Source organism: Lethenteron reissneri, chromosome 51 (genome assembly GCF_015708825.2).
Source record: "Lethenteron reissneri isolate LAM-NWPU_2019-01 chromosome 51, ASM1570882v1, whole genome shotgun sequence".
NCBI lineage: Eukaryota > Metazoa > Chordata > Hyperoartia > Petromyzontiformes > Petromyzontidae > Lethenteron > Lethenteron reissneri.
This window is the reverse complement of record NC_083829.1, coordinates 11870352-11886948: the sequence shown is the minus strand read 5'-3', so window position 1 is coordinate 11886948 and position 16597 is coordinate 11870352. Positions and strand designations below refer to the sequence as shown.

The following is a 16597-nucleotide window of genomic DNA, read 5'->3' as shown; positions in this document are numbered from 1 at the left end:
TCTATACACAGATCAACTCGCTCACATATGCAGCCATTATCACCACTTTAAATGATTTCAACTCCACATTCCCCAGAATAGCAAAGGATCCGTTCGTCAATGTAATCACGATTCAATAATCGAGAGCAACATAGCAGGCGCTGAGTGTCTACACTGCACGCCCGCAATTAATTTGTGGAGCATCACGCCAATGTTGTGAGCCTCCCTCCCTCTCTCCCCCTGTGCGTCAACGTTGCCATCCGCTGGCTTGCCAGGGCATCATCGCAGCAAGCAAGCGGAGTGATGTCCAAGTGTATTCCATCTGTACGGGTTGATTGAGTACAGCCCCCCCTTACACAAGTGGGGTTTCTCTGGACACCCCAGTTCCTCCCGCATGTATCCTGTATGAACACTCATTGATGGTGTTGCCCAAATATTAAAATACATTCTGCATGTATGTATGTTGAAGTTCTTTCGCACCGTACGTAGCCAACCGTGCTAATATTAGCTCCGGTTCGTGCCTCTGGGTCGTCTCTGTTCGAGAGCGAGCGAATGCTGCGTGGCGGCGGCGGCGGCGCGTTACAAGTTGAACTCTGCAATAATAATTATTATTAAGAGTGGTGGAATCACAGCACAACATTCCCAGCTCGCACGAGGCGGGCGCTATTTGAAAACTCCTCCTGCGATGATGGACGCAACTCCTGCGGGAGCTGTCGTCGGCTTTTGCCACAGCGAGCGCGAGTCACGGGTTAGCGGGGGGGGGGGGGGCAGATCGCTGTCTGTGCCCGCGTCTCGCCCGCTGCGACGCGCCGTGAGCCAGGGCGTGAGAGTGCGAGGGGGTCCTGCCCGACGAGGTGGGACGATGACCCCCGTGGCGGTGCGTGGTCGTTGAGGCTCCACTCGCACATCGCGCGAAGCCAGGTCAGTCCTCACTCTTCGCTGGGCTTTCTTGTTCACTTTAGGCGCTGTAATTCGTTATACTTTTTTTATGTAATTTACTGCTAACCAGTGTAAATGGAAGCAATTTATGAACAGCTTTAACATACTGAGAGATTATTTTGTAATATTTCTTGCTAATGCGCTTAAAAAACAGCTATAACATTAAGATTAATACGGCCTTTATGTTTAAGCAGGAGACTAAATCAGATGCAAATTAATGCACCACAAATTTCAATGAAAATCTGCACGGCTGAGGTTTGCCATTGACCAACAATGATGAGTGGTGCAGGTGTTTCAGCTTAGCTGGCTTCTTAATATCAATACACATTTGTTGTAGTGATGCTAGCCAACTTTAAAACTCATCTCTTGAGAACAGTTGCTCGTGATTAGTTCGTTGTCCTTCCCTCCCTCACCTCGATCAGCACGATTGGGTACGTACGGTGCTAAAGAAGTTCAACATACACAGTACAACTCGGGTTGAGGGCGTGTTTCCGCATTCGATCTGCCTGGCCTTCTGTAACATTTGGTTACGATAACTCTCGCAAAGATGATCCAGTCTTCGAAAAATTTTCCAATTGAAACATATATTCGAATATAATAGGAAACGTTTTGGGCAATGGTCCTTCTTGATAGTACATCAATGGTACTCTGAAGAAGGGCCATTGCTAAAACGTTTGCTATGATACACCTTTACTTTGCTGTGAATTACGCTTGTGCACCACTTGCCATATCAGCAGCAGCATCACCGAATAATTAGTTCAACGTTTGAAAACAATTTTAGTCACGAAATTTTGTTGCTATGAGAGACTTAGCTGACAGATATAAAAATCAGTCGAATAGATCAAAGCCTGATCCAACATCTTGGTGCTGAAAATTGCATTGCTGAATCCATGCCTATGCAGAATCCAAGCGTATGCTTGTTTCAGTTGTGAAATAAAATCTGTCAAAGAGGCTACCATGGTGTGCAAAATAAATAATTTATGGACACATTTATTTATAATAGTTATTATGGGGCTATTTTATTTATTTATTTTGAAATGGCCAGAAAAGCTTCTTAAATATTCTTCACAATGTTCATGCCTGTAAACAACAGCATGCCAAGGGGGTGCGCTGAGTGGCGCTTTGTGTCCTTGCGGCCACGCGCCGCGGCTGCACGCTGGTGAAGAGATTTGAATCTAAAGAAGGAACAACAACGAACACCAAGGCAAGGGAGACGTGAGAAAGGGGCTCTAAGGCGATAGATAAAAGGAATCACGGGATTTGGACCGACAACAGGATTACTGAGGCAGCAGTGCTGAGGCTCTGAGTTCGTGCCCTACGGCCAGAATATTCCTCTCCACCTCAAGGGTGACCCACCGGGCAGGTGGGCGCCACGGTGGCTATGAGATGTTAACAACCTCGCCCGCTATACAGGAGGTCGTGAGTTCGATCCCGACCCTGACGCCTGCTGCTGTATATTTCGAGTTTGCACGTTCACTCTCCCCGGGGTCGTGTGGATTTGTCTCCGGTTATTCCCTTCACGTTTAGAATCACGCGTTACCCACGGACACCAATCCCACCACCCCCTCCCCCTGCCCACGGCAGCACCCCTGAGATTTTTGCAGCCCAGGGAGAAGAGTGCCCCAGTGGATTGTTAGTGGAGATGTAGACAGAAAGGGGGAGGTTGTCCTGTAGGAGGGATTGTGAGTGGGGATTTGTACGGAGAGAGGGTGTCTCACGAGAGGGATTGTGAGTGGAGGTCTCTGACCGTGCTCTGTGGTGTCGGCCTCGCCGATGCTGCCATCGGGAGTGCTCCGTTGCAAGCTGCGGGGCCCTCCTCCTCCTGCTCCCGCCGCGGCCGCCTCCAGCGCGTCGCCGGCCCCCCCGTCCTGGGCCCTGGGGGTGGGCGAGCGCCTCTCGCCCGCCGCCTTCTCCTGGAGGGACACGCGAGGGCCACGGCGAGGCTGCGTCACGCGGAACGTCTGAGGCACACCGCGTCGACCGCTGCGCGTGACGTGGTAATGATGACGACGATATAAACCTGTAGCGCACAGCATTCCCTCGCTTCCCTAGAGAGAGAGAGAGGACGACTCAGAGAGAGAGAGGACGACTCAGAGAGAGAAAGAGGACGACTCATAGAGAGAGAGAGGACGACTCAGAGAGAGAGAGAGGACGACTCAGAGAGAGAGGACGACTCAGAGAGAGAGAGAGAGAGGACGACTCAGAGAGAGAGAGAGGACGACTCAGAGAGAGAGAGGACGACTCAGAGAGAGAGAGAGGACGACTCAGAGAGAGAGGACGACTCAGAGAGAGAGAGGACGACTCAGAGAGAGAGAGGACGACTGAGAGGCGCCAGGAGGAGGAGCCGCAGACGAGTGGGAAGGCAGCAGCTGCCACGTGGTGAGGAACCAGCACTACCAGTAATTGGCCAAGCTCTGCGGTCCTCGATATATAAAATATTTTCAGCCAATTAAATAGTGGTTATACGCGTGGGAAGAAACCGGAGCAGCCGGAGAAAACCCACAGTTGAAAGGGGGCAGTACTCAACCTCAAGCAAAAGGGACGTATCTTAGTCCACATTTGCTGTAGCAACTACTGGCAGAGCTAGGGTATGGCTCCTCGACCCCCCATGGGAAGGGAATTTCACGGCATCTTTGTGTGATGCACCAACCCTCTCTGCGGCTTCCACAGCGCTGGGTTACAGGCCGCCCCGTTAAGTCGACCATTTGATTATTCTTATTATTTTTTCTTCATCAAATCTGTAAGCAATGATAAAAAAAAACAAATACATGGGAACGGAATCATTTTAGCCACTTTTACCTCACTCGCAAGACCACACGGCCACGTGGGCGATGGGCAGAACTAGAAGCTGACCGGGCAGAGTGAGAATCGTCGCTCTGGGTCGCAATCGGAATCAGGGGATACGGAATCAGAATCTTTCTTTCGGCTGCAGGAATCGGATGAGCTTCGAAGTTCTCTTTCACAGATGTCCAGTCGGATGTCTGGATCCGCACAAGAGATCAGCCCCAATGTCACAGAAGCATCACTGGACATGCGACCTGTGCCCATAATCCTCCACTTTGTTTATACAAAAAAGGTTTTGTTTAGTCAGAATTTCTATCATCTAAAGGGAAAGTTTAGCTTGTGGGCCACACCCGGAGCAGCCGGAGATAAGAGAGATGGCGTTCAAGAACTGCACCTTAACTGCGACTGTGTCCCCTCTCCTGGAGATTGGTCAGTTCTACCACTGATGTAAAACATTGGCTGGTTCGAAATTTGAATCGTGCCCCAGACAGTATGATATTCATCAATAATTTTACGTTTCATTATTCTTAAATATATATTTCTTATACATTTTGCTAAATTGTGCATTATGAAATGTATGTAATTGTTTGTTGTTATAGCATTGCGTCAAGGAATATCTCCAGTCTGTGCTCTCTGGTTGCCTGGGTGACATGTGGGCCCAATCTGGCCCAATCCTCGGCCAGCCTGGCTCAGCTACTCAATAAACACAACGGAAGTGAGGAGTGGGTTGGGAAAACAATGGCCATGATTGAGGCCCCGCAAAATATTACTGCTTTTTGCCTTCTGGTTTAATGAGAGTGTCTGAAAAGATACTGTTGCGTTTGGACACTTTATACAGCCGTATTCTGAACATAACAGAATGGAGCATGACACTTAACATGCATTTAAATTCGTATAACAAAAAATAATGCCCTTAAGTCTACGGAGAATCCAGAATGAAGCCAGTCTCTGTGCCATTAAGCAAACGAATATGAAACACGAAACCTGGAAAAAACCACAGAAGAATTCTAAGATATTTTATATTTCAAAAAAACTTGACTGGGGATCGTGAATGAATGGTGAGGAGGTTCAGATGATGTATTCCTCCTTCGTTGTAGTCAGCAAAATAATGTCTGTAAATTTTCGGCAACACGAACACGTCCAAAATTTTGAATTGTAACCGGATTTAATTGCAATTATTGCAATAGCGGATACCCTTTGCAACAGCTCCACATGTGCTGTTCATTAATCTGCCCCGCCGCTAATAACGCACATTCTACCTGTGTTCTTTACATTTACATTCACATGTTCCAAACCAAACCGTTTAAACGCGAACGTAACAATTACAAGGCCACATTTGTACTGAATGATTAATACGCACATTTGTTAACACGAAACGTAACATATCTGAATAATAAAAAAACCATACGAATTGAACACACTTTGTTTTTGGTGAATAAAACACGCTTTGCGAGCCCAATGTTCGCGCCTCCGGTAGGCGGTTGCTTCCAGTGACTCGGGAAGGCGCTCGCTTCGCGTTCCCCCGAATCAAATCTCTCGTCGCTTCCGTCGTTTACAAGAACATTTCTGCAGCGACATTAACGGCCTTCGTTATGCACCGTGGCACCAGCCTCTCGGTGATTTTGGAAGAGCCTTTGCAATTACTGGGGGTGTCTTTCTTCCTCCCACCTTGTTCTTGTTATTTATATAAAAAAAAACATGAAATGCCGTACATCCCTAATGGTGTGAATTTCTATTCACCTGAATCTTATACTGGACATTACAATTGTTATGTTTAGCGTTTGTGTCTTTTTATAATTTTATAAACCTGGGATACTGGATTGAAATATTTATTAAAAATTCCAATCTCAGATGAACAATTGTAGACAAAACTCCACGATTCTAATCATTTGTATGTGTCTCATATAATAACTTACGACTCAAATTATTTGGTGATGCTGCGTTGGTAGTGGTGCAAAAGTTAAAACAATTGACAAAAAACCTTAACAAGTTCGTTAATAACACTGTGCTGCTGTAATATTAATAATATCGAACAACAAGTGACATTTCCAGAAATGGCCCTTCTTCATAGCACACTCGCAGTAATTAATGGGCGACAGACTCATGCCCTTCACTTGTTGCTCGTGACCTTAACCCCACAAGTTCTGCTTGTGCAGGCGAGAGGGCATCACCAGGCTTGCGCGTGCCCTCCACCCTGCCGACGACCTGCGGCTTTCCCAGTCTCGGGAGACGCACACCAGCAGCCGGTAAGAGGCCAAGATCACCGGCTGTCTAGAACGTCTTCAGCTTGAAAGAGAACAACACTCTGGAGGCACACAAAGTAAGCGTTGCCCTTTTGGCACGGCCATAGAATGTCTGCCTGCGTGCGGGCGAGCGAGCTGCTGTGCGGTAGTGCAATTGAGCACAGGGCTGTAAGGTGCAAAACTTGTGGGAAAAAAACAATTAGCAAAGTTGATTGCGTAACATTTATTTCTCAAAACGCCTTTTCAAACAGCATGGGCAAAGGTGCCCTTGTGCTCCGCCAACCTCAGTAATTGCCGTGCATGTGAATCCGGGCACAGCGGGCCACACAATCGCCTGATTCCGATTCCGACCCCAGAGCGTAAGGGAAGAGCTCTTTTCCTGTAACAACTGGAAGAGCACCAGCATTGGTTCAAGTGAGCCTGCCTGCTTGATGAGACACCGCGTGTCGAAACCGGTACAGAGTTTGCTTGTCTTGAAACAATGCCACTGAAATGATGCAATCTCAGAAGGCTGTGTGGTTGTGTGGCTGATGTGTTGTGAGAGAAGTACTTTTATTTTTTCTGTGGAGAGATGGATGTGTTAGGGAGACTCTTTGTCTGCTCATTTATTTTGTGATTCCGGGCTCATCTGACTGTGCAACCATGATATTAAGACACTTTATAAATCAATGTGGCATTGTAGGGTGTTGCATTGCATGCAGTAAGCCAAGTAAGAACCATTCTGAAAGACAAAGATCCCCCCTTTACAAACTTAACCTGTCTATTGGGGTAGGACTGCTCGCGAGCACAATGAAGACCGGCACTGCGCATGAGCAGGTGGGTGGCCAACACGACGTCCGACCACCTTTGTCTCCCCGGTGCTGATGTTTACACACTGCGCCAGGTAATTATTTACGGCCGAGTAGACCTAGAGTAGGCCTTTGACCGGTTTGACGCGCTCATGGAGTGAGTCCAGCAGCTGCCACTCGAAGCTCCATCTCTGCTTGACTCATTTGCAAGAGGATCCTGCCAAGTTTGCAGTCAGGGGCGATGTTGTTGCTGCTGCTGAACATAATCCCAATTGAGTAACTTTCAGGCCAATTCTTTGAGCATTGGCACATGTTTGGCCAAAGCCAGTTGCGTTGTAATATTGTTCACCTTTTAGGAGGAAACCGGAGATCTCAGAGGAGACCCATGCAGAGTTAGGGGAGAACACACAAACCTCACACCCAAGTGGGGAATCAGGCCCAGCCTCTTCCTGCGACGAGACACACGTGTTGCCACTGCACTGATACCCTACCTTGCACTGTATCTCTCCCATTTGCTGTTTTGTTCACCTTCCCATGTTATCTAGACAGTTAATAACAATGCTCATTTCCACTGCAACGAAAACCACACATTAGACGCTTCCGTAATTGTAGCAGCCACCGTCGCTTAGCCTGCAAGCGTGGCAGCTTGAGCGCCTCCTGTTTGAGGGCAGCAAGAACAGTCGTTCGACGGTTGCACGGCGGACCCATAACCCTCGGCGATAAGCGTCAGAGACAAAAAAACAATTTAACGGAAGATTGCTCAAAAAGTGTGTGAAGTTCACACCCTAGAGCACGTGGTTACGTCTGTGAGTACGCGTTGAGCACGTGGTTACGTCTGTGAGTAGCGTTGGCGGTGGCGTGGCACCATCGGTGGCGTGTTCGACGCTTGTTGCACAGGTTCGCGGTTCGAATGAAGCGGCCGCCCTGGTTATGAGTGAGGTGCATAATAACGACTTTAATGATAACTCCACACGCAGCCTGCTTCACACTTCACGCACGGCGGGCGTTAAAGATCCCCCGAGATATTTCGCAAGAGCCGGGTCATTGTGTGCTGGCATCGTAGTCCACGTTTGAAAAATTACCCGCAAATTATTCAATAAGAATGTTTACAGTAATCATCATAATCCCTTCTGTGAAAACTTGACAGGACCCTCCTGACAAAGTCTTGGGACTTAGCGAGGCTTTGGTGGGTAATTAGGCGTAATAATAACAGATAATAACGTGGGATAACTGTTCATGCGTTTTGTTGTAACATTTTAAATTAACTTCTTTAAATGTATATTCAATTTGATTTCTTTACCAATGGCAACGACAGGGCCTACTTAATTTGAGTCTCAATGAAGACGTCGTAAATGATTGTTTTGATATAGCAGCGCGTAAAACACAATAGTTCGCTCAGACAGGGCCAAGGGATTAGCCTGGCCATCCTTTATATTCTTCTTCTTGTGTCGTATGGATTATTAGCAGCAGACTGAAGACGCAATTTTGGATGTTGTTATCCACTCAATTGCCAGCTCAGACGCAGAGTGGATGTCGCCCGTTCCTCCTTTGGAGGAGTGAGGACAACAGCTGTTTACAATGTGGTCGAGTGGTTTGGGATTGGTGGCCACCTTTACATTAAAACAGTTTAAGTACAGTCCAGTCGATCATCCACGGGTAGATTATTTTTAAAGGTTTTATTTGAAATGCAATATCACCCCCACTCAAGGGGGTATGCTGTACGTATGGTGTTGAATTTCTTTCGCACAGCACGTAGCCAACTGTGCTAATTGGATGCGCGGATTTTAAAGTATTGTACAAAGTGAAGGATAAAATCAGGGAAATACGGAATGATGAACTGCCCTTGTCCGCCTCTTTATTTCAACGTTTTGATCCTGTCCCACCAACAAGAACAGCCCTCGGTTCAACATGCCCTGCTGTGTGTTCATGTTCTGTCTCTCTCACAGATCTATCCAACCGTTTAACAAACTTGCTGCACGAGGCCTTTGCTTGCTCACGTTTATCCTGATCGCAACTCTGCAGCCTTCTTGATTACGTTCCTGAGGTCCATTCCAGTTAGACGTTATTATCAGCGTGTCGTTAATGTTTCCCCCCAATTGATGTCTATGTCTCTTTGGTTCTCCAATCCCATCGCCAGATAATATTTGTCCAATGTTGCTGTGGACAATGTCGGCAAAAGCGCGCCGCCTGCTCTGACTTCCGTTTATAGTTTATATATTTACCTATGTTACTTTCTTAAAGTCATCTTAAAGCGGCTGTTTTGTTTTTGCAAATAAATAGTTTATTATTTATTAAATATATTTTTGTTGTCTCGGCGCAGCACACAAATGCCACGCGAAATACAACACAGTGGAGACAGTAGAGAGCCGAGATAACCATGATCTGATTACTTTAACGCATTTACACAACTCCGTGGGTATGTGCACCAGGTGATTTTAATTAATGTTTTTTGTCTTGTTAACTGGGCCTCTGTCTGACAGAAAGATTATTGCTATTCAGTGGAAATACCAAGTAGTTAAAAACCAAGGGAGTGTTTATTTCCACCGCCATGCTGCCATATGAGTTGCTTTGTAGCTCTGACATCACAGGCAGCTTTAGAACTCAGAGATTATTGTTTTTTTTCTATATCAAAAACCATTCTGCTTTCTCATCTCGCAGCTTTTCGCTGCTTGTGGAAACACGGGTTTAATGTGTATAGTGGCTCTCCGAGACACAAAGTACAAAACAAGTTTGCATAAACATTTTTGCTCCCATCGCTTATGGTGGCCTGCCACACTCCGCAGGGTGCATTGACGAGATTGTGTGAAGAGCAATGGAAATGAGTGGATTCAGTCGCTGATATTCTCAGAGGCTATAATGGTGCAGTAAGAGGGGGTATGGCCCATAACACGAGATTTAGTCGATTTACTTTGACAATTTCAGAAAGGGTATTCAGAAAAAAATACTCCTCTCACAATCAGTGAAAATCTGAATCCACTGGGCTCTCAGATACCTAAACTTCAAATCTAGAATGAACTCTCAGATACCATTTGGGCCTCATTTTTACCGCCATAGGCGGACAGTGACAGCTCCGATCCGCGTCCTTGCAATCGGCACTGCCAGAAGCCGTATGATGATGCAGAGGAGCTGAGAGAGACATCACGGTATTCAGACGCCGAGGCTTGCCGCTCGTGCGGTCAGGACAGTAGACCGCGCGAGGCTTTGCGTCTCGCTGACAACACGAGACGACGGGACGCGCGCTGTAGTCCCACAGCAACAAACGAGGCCTCCCAGGGGCTCAGTCACGCCGCGTGAAGCCCGAACACGCGGGGCCATGGTCCCGTGACGCCCCTGGGCACAAGTCTCTTAGAGCCCCCCCCCCCCACCCGCTTTCCTATACTGGTGTCTTTCTTGCCTTCCTCCTCGTAAAATCATCCACTAGATCGTCAAAATCGAGCTGTCTGACAAGGTCTGACTCTATTGACGTAACTGACATTGAGCTGAGACGTGTTTGGAACATGCTACTGCGAAGCTCATTTTTGTTCTGCCTAAAAGGGAAAATGTCCACTCACCCTGGCAGTTTGTCACCGGCAAAGTTGGAAAAATCCGAAGTGCCACAAAAATATTGGGGAACACTGCAAATAAAGTGCCTGCAACGTCTCAATCAATTCAGTTGGGCACTTCTCACCCTCAGTCAGACATGAAAGACTTGAATTGGATGAATTCGTTGGCAAAGTTCATGTCCAGGTTTGATGGATATGCAGCGGAAGGTGCATTTACCTTTTCCACTATGACATCACTGTTAGACACTTGAATTGACATAAACAGAACTCCAAAGAGACTGGTTAAATGCTTGTAAGCGTCCAAGCAATGTTCAAGGCATGCCACTAGCTTACCAATGACCACATAAAATGTTTCTATTTTGAACTGCTCCCTCCCCTCAAGTGTCACACCTGGCTCTGAGCTCTCATCTGCAAATGTTTTGCTTTTCCTCTTTCGCTGAAAATCGTGCTCATATGACCAGGAGACACCTGTCACATTTAAGCCTCAAACTGTTCTCGCTGTCCCAGAAATGTGCCATGAACACCATCTCTAAGGTGTCCAATTTAGCACAGAGTCCAGCGGCCTCAATTTGAGTGTCTCTTTTCTCATTACCATCATTGCACATACCACCGAAGGCCTCTCCACAGTGCCTTGGTTGACTCTGCCCGAGCACTCCACCGAGTACTGGACAGCGATTTTAACGTCAGTCTGACATCTGTCTTCTGAAAGACTTTCCCCCATCTGCTTGTGGATGTAGAGCAAACGTACAGTGACTGCAACATGTAAAAAAATACTCGTCAGCCTCTGGGCTACTGCCGTCTAAGGTGGTAACACCAACTAAGTTAAGTGATTGCGCTGCGCAAGGCACATACTCTGTCAGAGGGTTTTTGTTTTGTTTCAGGTGGGCCTGTAGCTAATTGTATTTTCCTGACATGTTGCTTGCATTGTCATATGACTGACCCCTACAGTTTTAGAGGTCCAACCCAAGGCCCTCCACCATCAGAGTCACACAGTCTGCTAAACTTTTACCAGTGTGCCTCTCGATTGGCTCAAAGCCCAGGAATCGCTCCACCACCTTCCCGCTGCTGTTAACAAACCGGAATATGGACATCAATTGGTCCACATGTGACAGGTCTGGGGTAGAGTCAACAATTATTGAAAAATATTTGGCATCCCGAATCTCATCTGCTATTGTTTGGCGAGTTTTCCGACCCATTAGCTCAATGAGTTATTCACATTTTGTCGATGGCAAATAGGACACTGTGCGTTTTCCGCCAAACTTTTTAGTGTTCAGCTAAGAATGGGTCAAATTGTGATAGCAATTCTAGGATGCAAAGGAAAGAACCGTTATGGGTTGACCCAAACCGTTCATCATCTCCCCTAAACGCAAGTCCTCTTTCACCCAAGAACTTGATCACTGCTACAACTCTTTTCAAAATGTCCCTCCAATATTTACGTTCCCATCAAGTTGCTGCATGAGATCTGCATCTATAGCACCGCCCTTTGTCCGCTGGTGCAATGCAAGCATGTGTGATCTGTGTTCTGCACTCTTATCGTGTCCCGCTATTCTTTCAGAGTGCTTCCAGTCACTAAACCCCTGACTAAAGCCACCGAGCTTGCTGGAGAACAGTTTGCATGTAAAACAGTGCACACAACCTGTTGAGGGTGAGTACAATAGCCATGTCTAGAAACCTGCCCATTTGGCAATATACAATTCAGAAGTTCATTGGTGAAACGTCTAGTCCTTCCACAAAGCGCTCTATCTCGGACTGAAGCTGGGTATTTTTCACTGCGGGTTTGGAAGGGGACTTCTAACCTTTCAATAATCCCAGACTTAGCAATGCCACTGGAAGTGCTTTGCCATAATGCAGGGTGAGTGATCTCATAACACCAGGAATGGCTTGGTTGCTGATTTGATTCTTGTGAACTGCCCAACTGCTCCCGAGGTGGAAATGATGGTTCTTGTATACCATCAGCTGTTGAGGGTTCACCTTCAAAGGATGGCTATGGGGAGAGTGACAGCATTACTGGAAACTGAACTAGTGCTAGTGCCTTCCTCACAGCTGACAATATTGCTGCTGTCATCATCATTACTATTGGAGGGGTTTTGAAAGAAGTTGGCAATCAGTGAAACACTTTGAAGCAAAACTGCCTCTCTTGCCTCCGTTTCTGTTTTGGCTTTCAGTTTGGAAGCACCACTATTCCAACGTTTGTGGTCCACATTTCAGAACTAGTATGCTATTTATATGAATATATTTATAGCATATCTCAATACTTATTAAATAATAATTTAATTAATATATATTAAAAATGACAACACCCATCAAATACTGTTGCTGGGAAATACAATCAAGTGGTCATATTCTTAGGTGTTTCCGGTAAAGTCACGTAGGTAAAACATTAAAATTAATAAAAGTAAAATAAAATAAAAATCACGATGTTTCGGAGGCAAGTTGAGGGGGGAGGAGAGGGGGGGGGGGGGCTCATCAGAAGCTCCCCCCCCCCTCTCCTCCTCCCTCAACTTGCTTTTAAGGGATTACATCTTGAATCATTGCCTCACTTGAGGCAGCAAATCTGGCTGTGACGGTCCCACCTGATGACGGAGACTTGTGTTGCCTCCGAAACGTCGTGATTTTTATTTTATTTTACTTTTATTAATTTTAATGTTTTACCTACGTGACTTTACCGAAAACACCTAAGAATATGAATCCTTGCAGTCACGAAAGCTTCAAATCTAGAATCAAGTGGTCGTATTTTATAGTCTACTTGTACCCCGAAGGCAGCTTTGAGTAGATAAAAGAAAAAAATAGAAAAGCACATAAAATAACCCTAACTCGTTAAAAAGGCTGTTAGAAAATAGCCCTTAGGAGGGATTGTTGAAACAGCATTTAAAAGGCTTGTTTTAGAAAACGTCCCTGAATATTTTACTGTGGTGTACCAAGCAAGAAAACAGGCATCTGTCTGTGGCTTTTCCTCCCAAGAATTGTCTAATTCACCTGCCTGACACAGCGATGGATCACTGGCTGGTTGCCCCGCCCCATGATGTTTGCGCTGCACCAGCTCCCACCCCCTCCCAACCCCCCCCTCCCAACTCCCCCCCCTCCCAACTCCCCCCCCTCCCAACTCCCTCCTCCCAACTCCCCTCCCCAACTCCCCCCCTCCCAACTCCCCCCTCCCAACTCCCCCCCCCAACTCCCTCCTCCCAACTCCCTCCCCCCAACTCTCCCCCTCCCAACTCCCCCCTCCCAACTCCCCCGTTTCAACTCCCCCCCCCAACTCCCCCCTCCCAACTCCCCCCTCCCAACTCCCCCCTCCCAACTCCCCCCCCCAACTCTCCCCCTCCCAACTCCCCCCTCCCAACTCCCCCGTCCCAACTCCCCCCCCCAACTCCCCCCTCCCAACTCCCCCCTCCCAACTCCCCCGTCCCAACTCCCCCCCCCAACTCCCCCCTCCCAACTCCCCCCCCCCAACTCCCCCCCCTCCCAACTCCCTCCTCCCAACTCCCCCCCCCAACTCTCCCCCTCCCAACTCCCCCCTCCCAACTCCCCCCCCTCCCAACTCCCCCCCCTCCCAACTCCCTCCTCCCAACTCCCCTCCCCAACTCCCCCCCTCCCAACTCCCCCCTCCCAACTCCCCCCCCCAACTCTCCCCCTCCCAACTCCCTCCTCCCAACTCCCCTCCCCAACTCCCCCCTCCCAACTCCCCCCTCCCAACTCCCCCCCCCAACTCCCCCCTCCCAACTCCCCCCTCCCAACTCCCCCCCCCAACTCCCCCCTCCCAACTCCCCCCTCCCAACTCCCCCCCCCCAACTCCCCCCTCCCAACTCCCCCCTCCCAAAAGATAACTTTTTTTCATTGGCTGAACAACCAACAAAGGTTTCTGATAAGTCGGTGAAATGACTTGGTGGAGACTATGTACATCGGCCAAACCCCATCGATGGTGAGGGGGAAAAAATACATCGTAAGAGCTGTCGACAATTTGAATGTCAACGTTAGCATTGTCTACTTCCGTGGATCTAAAAACAGACGGTCTATGGAAAAAATACGTACCTGGTGCGGTGGGGAGACAAAGGCGGCCGGGCGTGGTGTTGGCCATCCAACCCCTCGTGTGCCGTGCCGGCCTTCATATGTGCTCGCTACCAGCATTTGCCCCAGCAGTCTGTTTAGGCTACATGGGGATATTTGTCTTTGTGTGGAAGCCCAATTATTTATACTCGGATAATATCCCCATTTTCACACTGTCCCTATTTATCACAGAAGCCACATTGCATATATAGCATGGCAAAATAATGCGACCAATTTGTCGTTAATTGGTTAATTTGACAGGCAATTAAGTGAAATAAAAGCATGAAATAAATTAGTCTATTTGTTCATAATAGATTTTTTGATCAGATCGCCACGTAAGTAAAATGTGTGTCGTACACCCTCCGCCACCTGACACACACACATCAATAACGTTGGCACGTGATGAACAGACGTGCTGATTTAATACCGCTGCAGCATCACCAATATTCTTGTTGGAGAGCGATCAACAATTTTTAACAAACGGGGTTAACAATTTTCGCTGGAAGTTACACACAGCATCGTCAGACAGTCGCCAGGAATCAGATGTTCTCTCCAACAACACTGGTCCTGCAATTTACACGTCTAATAATACCAGAGGAGAATCGCAGGCAAAGCATCCTGGCTAAAACGAGCAGTATCTACATTACATTCACGTGTTTAATATTTAATGAGAGAGAGAGAAAAAGTGGCCATGAGCTTATCCAATATTATTCAGCACAAGTGCAAATGAAGACAAAGCCTTAAGCCTGTAATGTTGATCTTTTGTTGACCCAAAAATGCGATTAAATTACTCATTACAATTTTATAAAGGAAAACAATTATTGGAGTGTTTAAGCTCCTCCGCTTGCCTCTTGTTCACATGCAAATGAGCTATTGACGTCTTCAAGGCCCATTGTCGCCTTCATTCGCAAGGTCCACCTCGAGTCCGCTAATTCGGCTTTCCCCTCATGATGCCTCTGACTCGTAACAAAAATCTGTTCGCCGTCACAAATGTGTGGACATTTATTTAAAGTATTCACCAGGAACCCGTACGGCCTTTTGGGCGTGACCATCCATCCCAGAGAGCCAGTGGAGAAGTGCAGAGCGTTTTTAAAGAAGTACTCTGGAAACTTCGGTGAAAGAGTTGTAAATAAATGGCTTTGCGGCTGTGGAGTTTCCAGTAACATGTCACTTGTTTAATGCGGAACTTCCAAAAATGTCAAAACCTCCAGTGATATTTTATCTTAATATTTTGGAAAGTTCCGCTTCTCTCGTGAGAAGGCAAACAAATTACTCAGACAATTTAAATCTGATTTAATAACAAGAGGGTGCTGTTATTTGAGAAGTACTTTCAAGTGAGAGTTACCTGGGGAAATAAAGTTCTATTCCATGGCCTTTGTGGACGGTTCCTGGCAGAGGCGCGCTCAGATATTTTAACGATGAACCAAATGCTCATTTGTGCGCAATGTTTCACAGCGTGTGCATTCATTTGCATTACATATTCATGAATCAACCCTTACTCTTGACTACATTAATACTGTTGTTGAATATTCATCATCCTTAGTCTCCAACAACTGTTTGTATCTGCTATGCTTAATTGTATTGAATTGTATGACTTGTTAACGTAAAAAAGACAGTAATTGACTTTTACTGTAATGTTTCTCTACCTGATTTTCTGTTTGCACTTAGTCACATAGTCACTTTAAGATGTTTCCTTGTTCATGTTTTTGTTTTTTGTTTGTTGCGGTTGCACCCGATTCAAGAGCCGAATGGCTCACAGGGCTATACCTAATCAATGAAACTGAAAACTGAAACTACAATGTAGACTTCACCATTCCCTCGCAGGGCGTTGTTGTGGAGTAAAACCAAAGTGGGGCAAGCACCTCCTTTCAGGTGATCTTCATCATGAGCAAAGCTCAATCCACTGCTGGATGAAGGCCTCCCCAGGCCGCGTCTTGCTATCCTGCGATGTCACGATCCACCCGGCGGCAGTGCCACTTGTGGGTAGTGGGCAGGGGACAGGGTGCCCGCACCGTGCCTCTCTCTGCTGCATCATCATCATCGCGTTGCGTGATCCGAGTGGGAGCTGCTCATTGTCAAGCTTCGCGATGTGACCGGTGAGCGCGTCATGCACCAGAGAAACACGTTTTTTTAATCAAGGTACGAAACCTTCCTACTTGACAATACGGTTTAGTTTCATATTTATAGCAGCGTCGTTCATGCACAGTTACATCCCTCAGTCGCTGAGGAACCAAAGACAATCTATAAGGCAGCAGCAGCCAGGCGGCAAGCCTGGCTG

At 47.1% G+C, this 16597-nt stretch overlaps 1 protein-coding gene across 1 annotated transcript in view; it reads right to left on the bottom strand.

Annotated features, from left to right (window-relative positions):
* The window catches only part of LOC133355557 (uncharacterized), a 569922-nt gene that overhangs the window by 8307 nt on the left and 545018 nt on the right, over positions 1-16597 (bottom strand). Inside the window, exon 6 of the mRNA XM_061572897.1 lies at positions 2666-2831. Coding sequence (XP_061428881.1) covers positions 2666-2831 — 166 coding nt within the window. The remainder of the gene's footprint in view (positions 1-2665; positions 2832-16597) is intronic.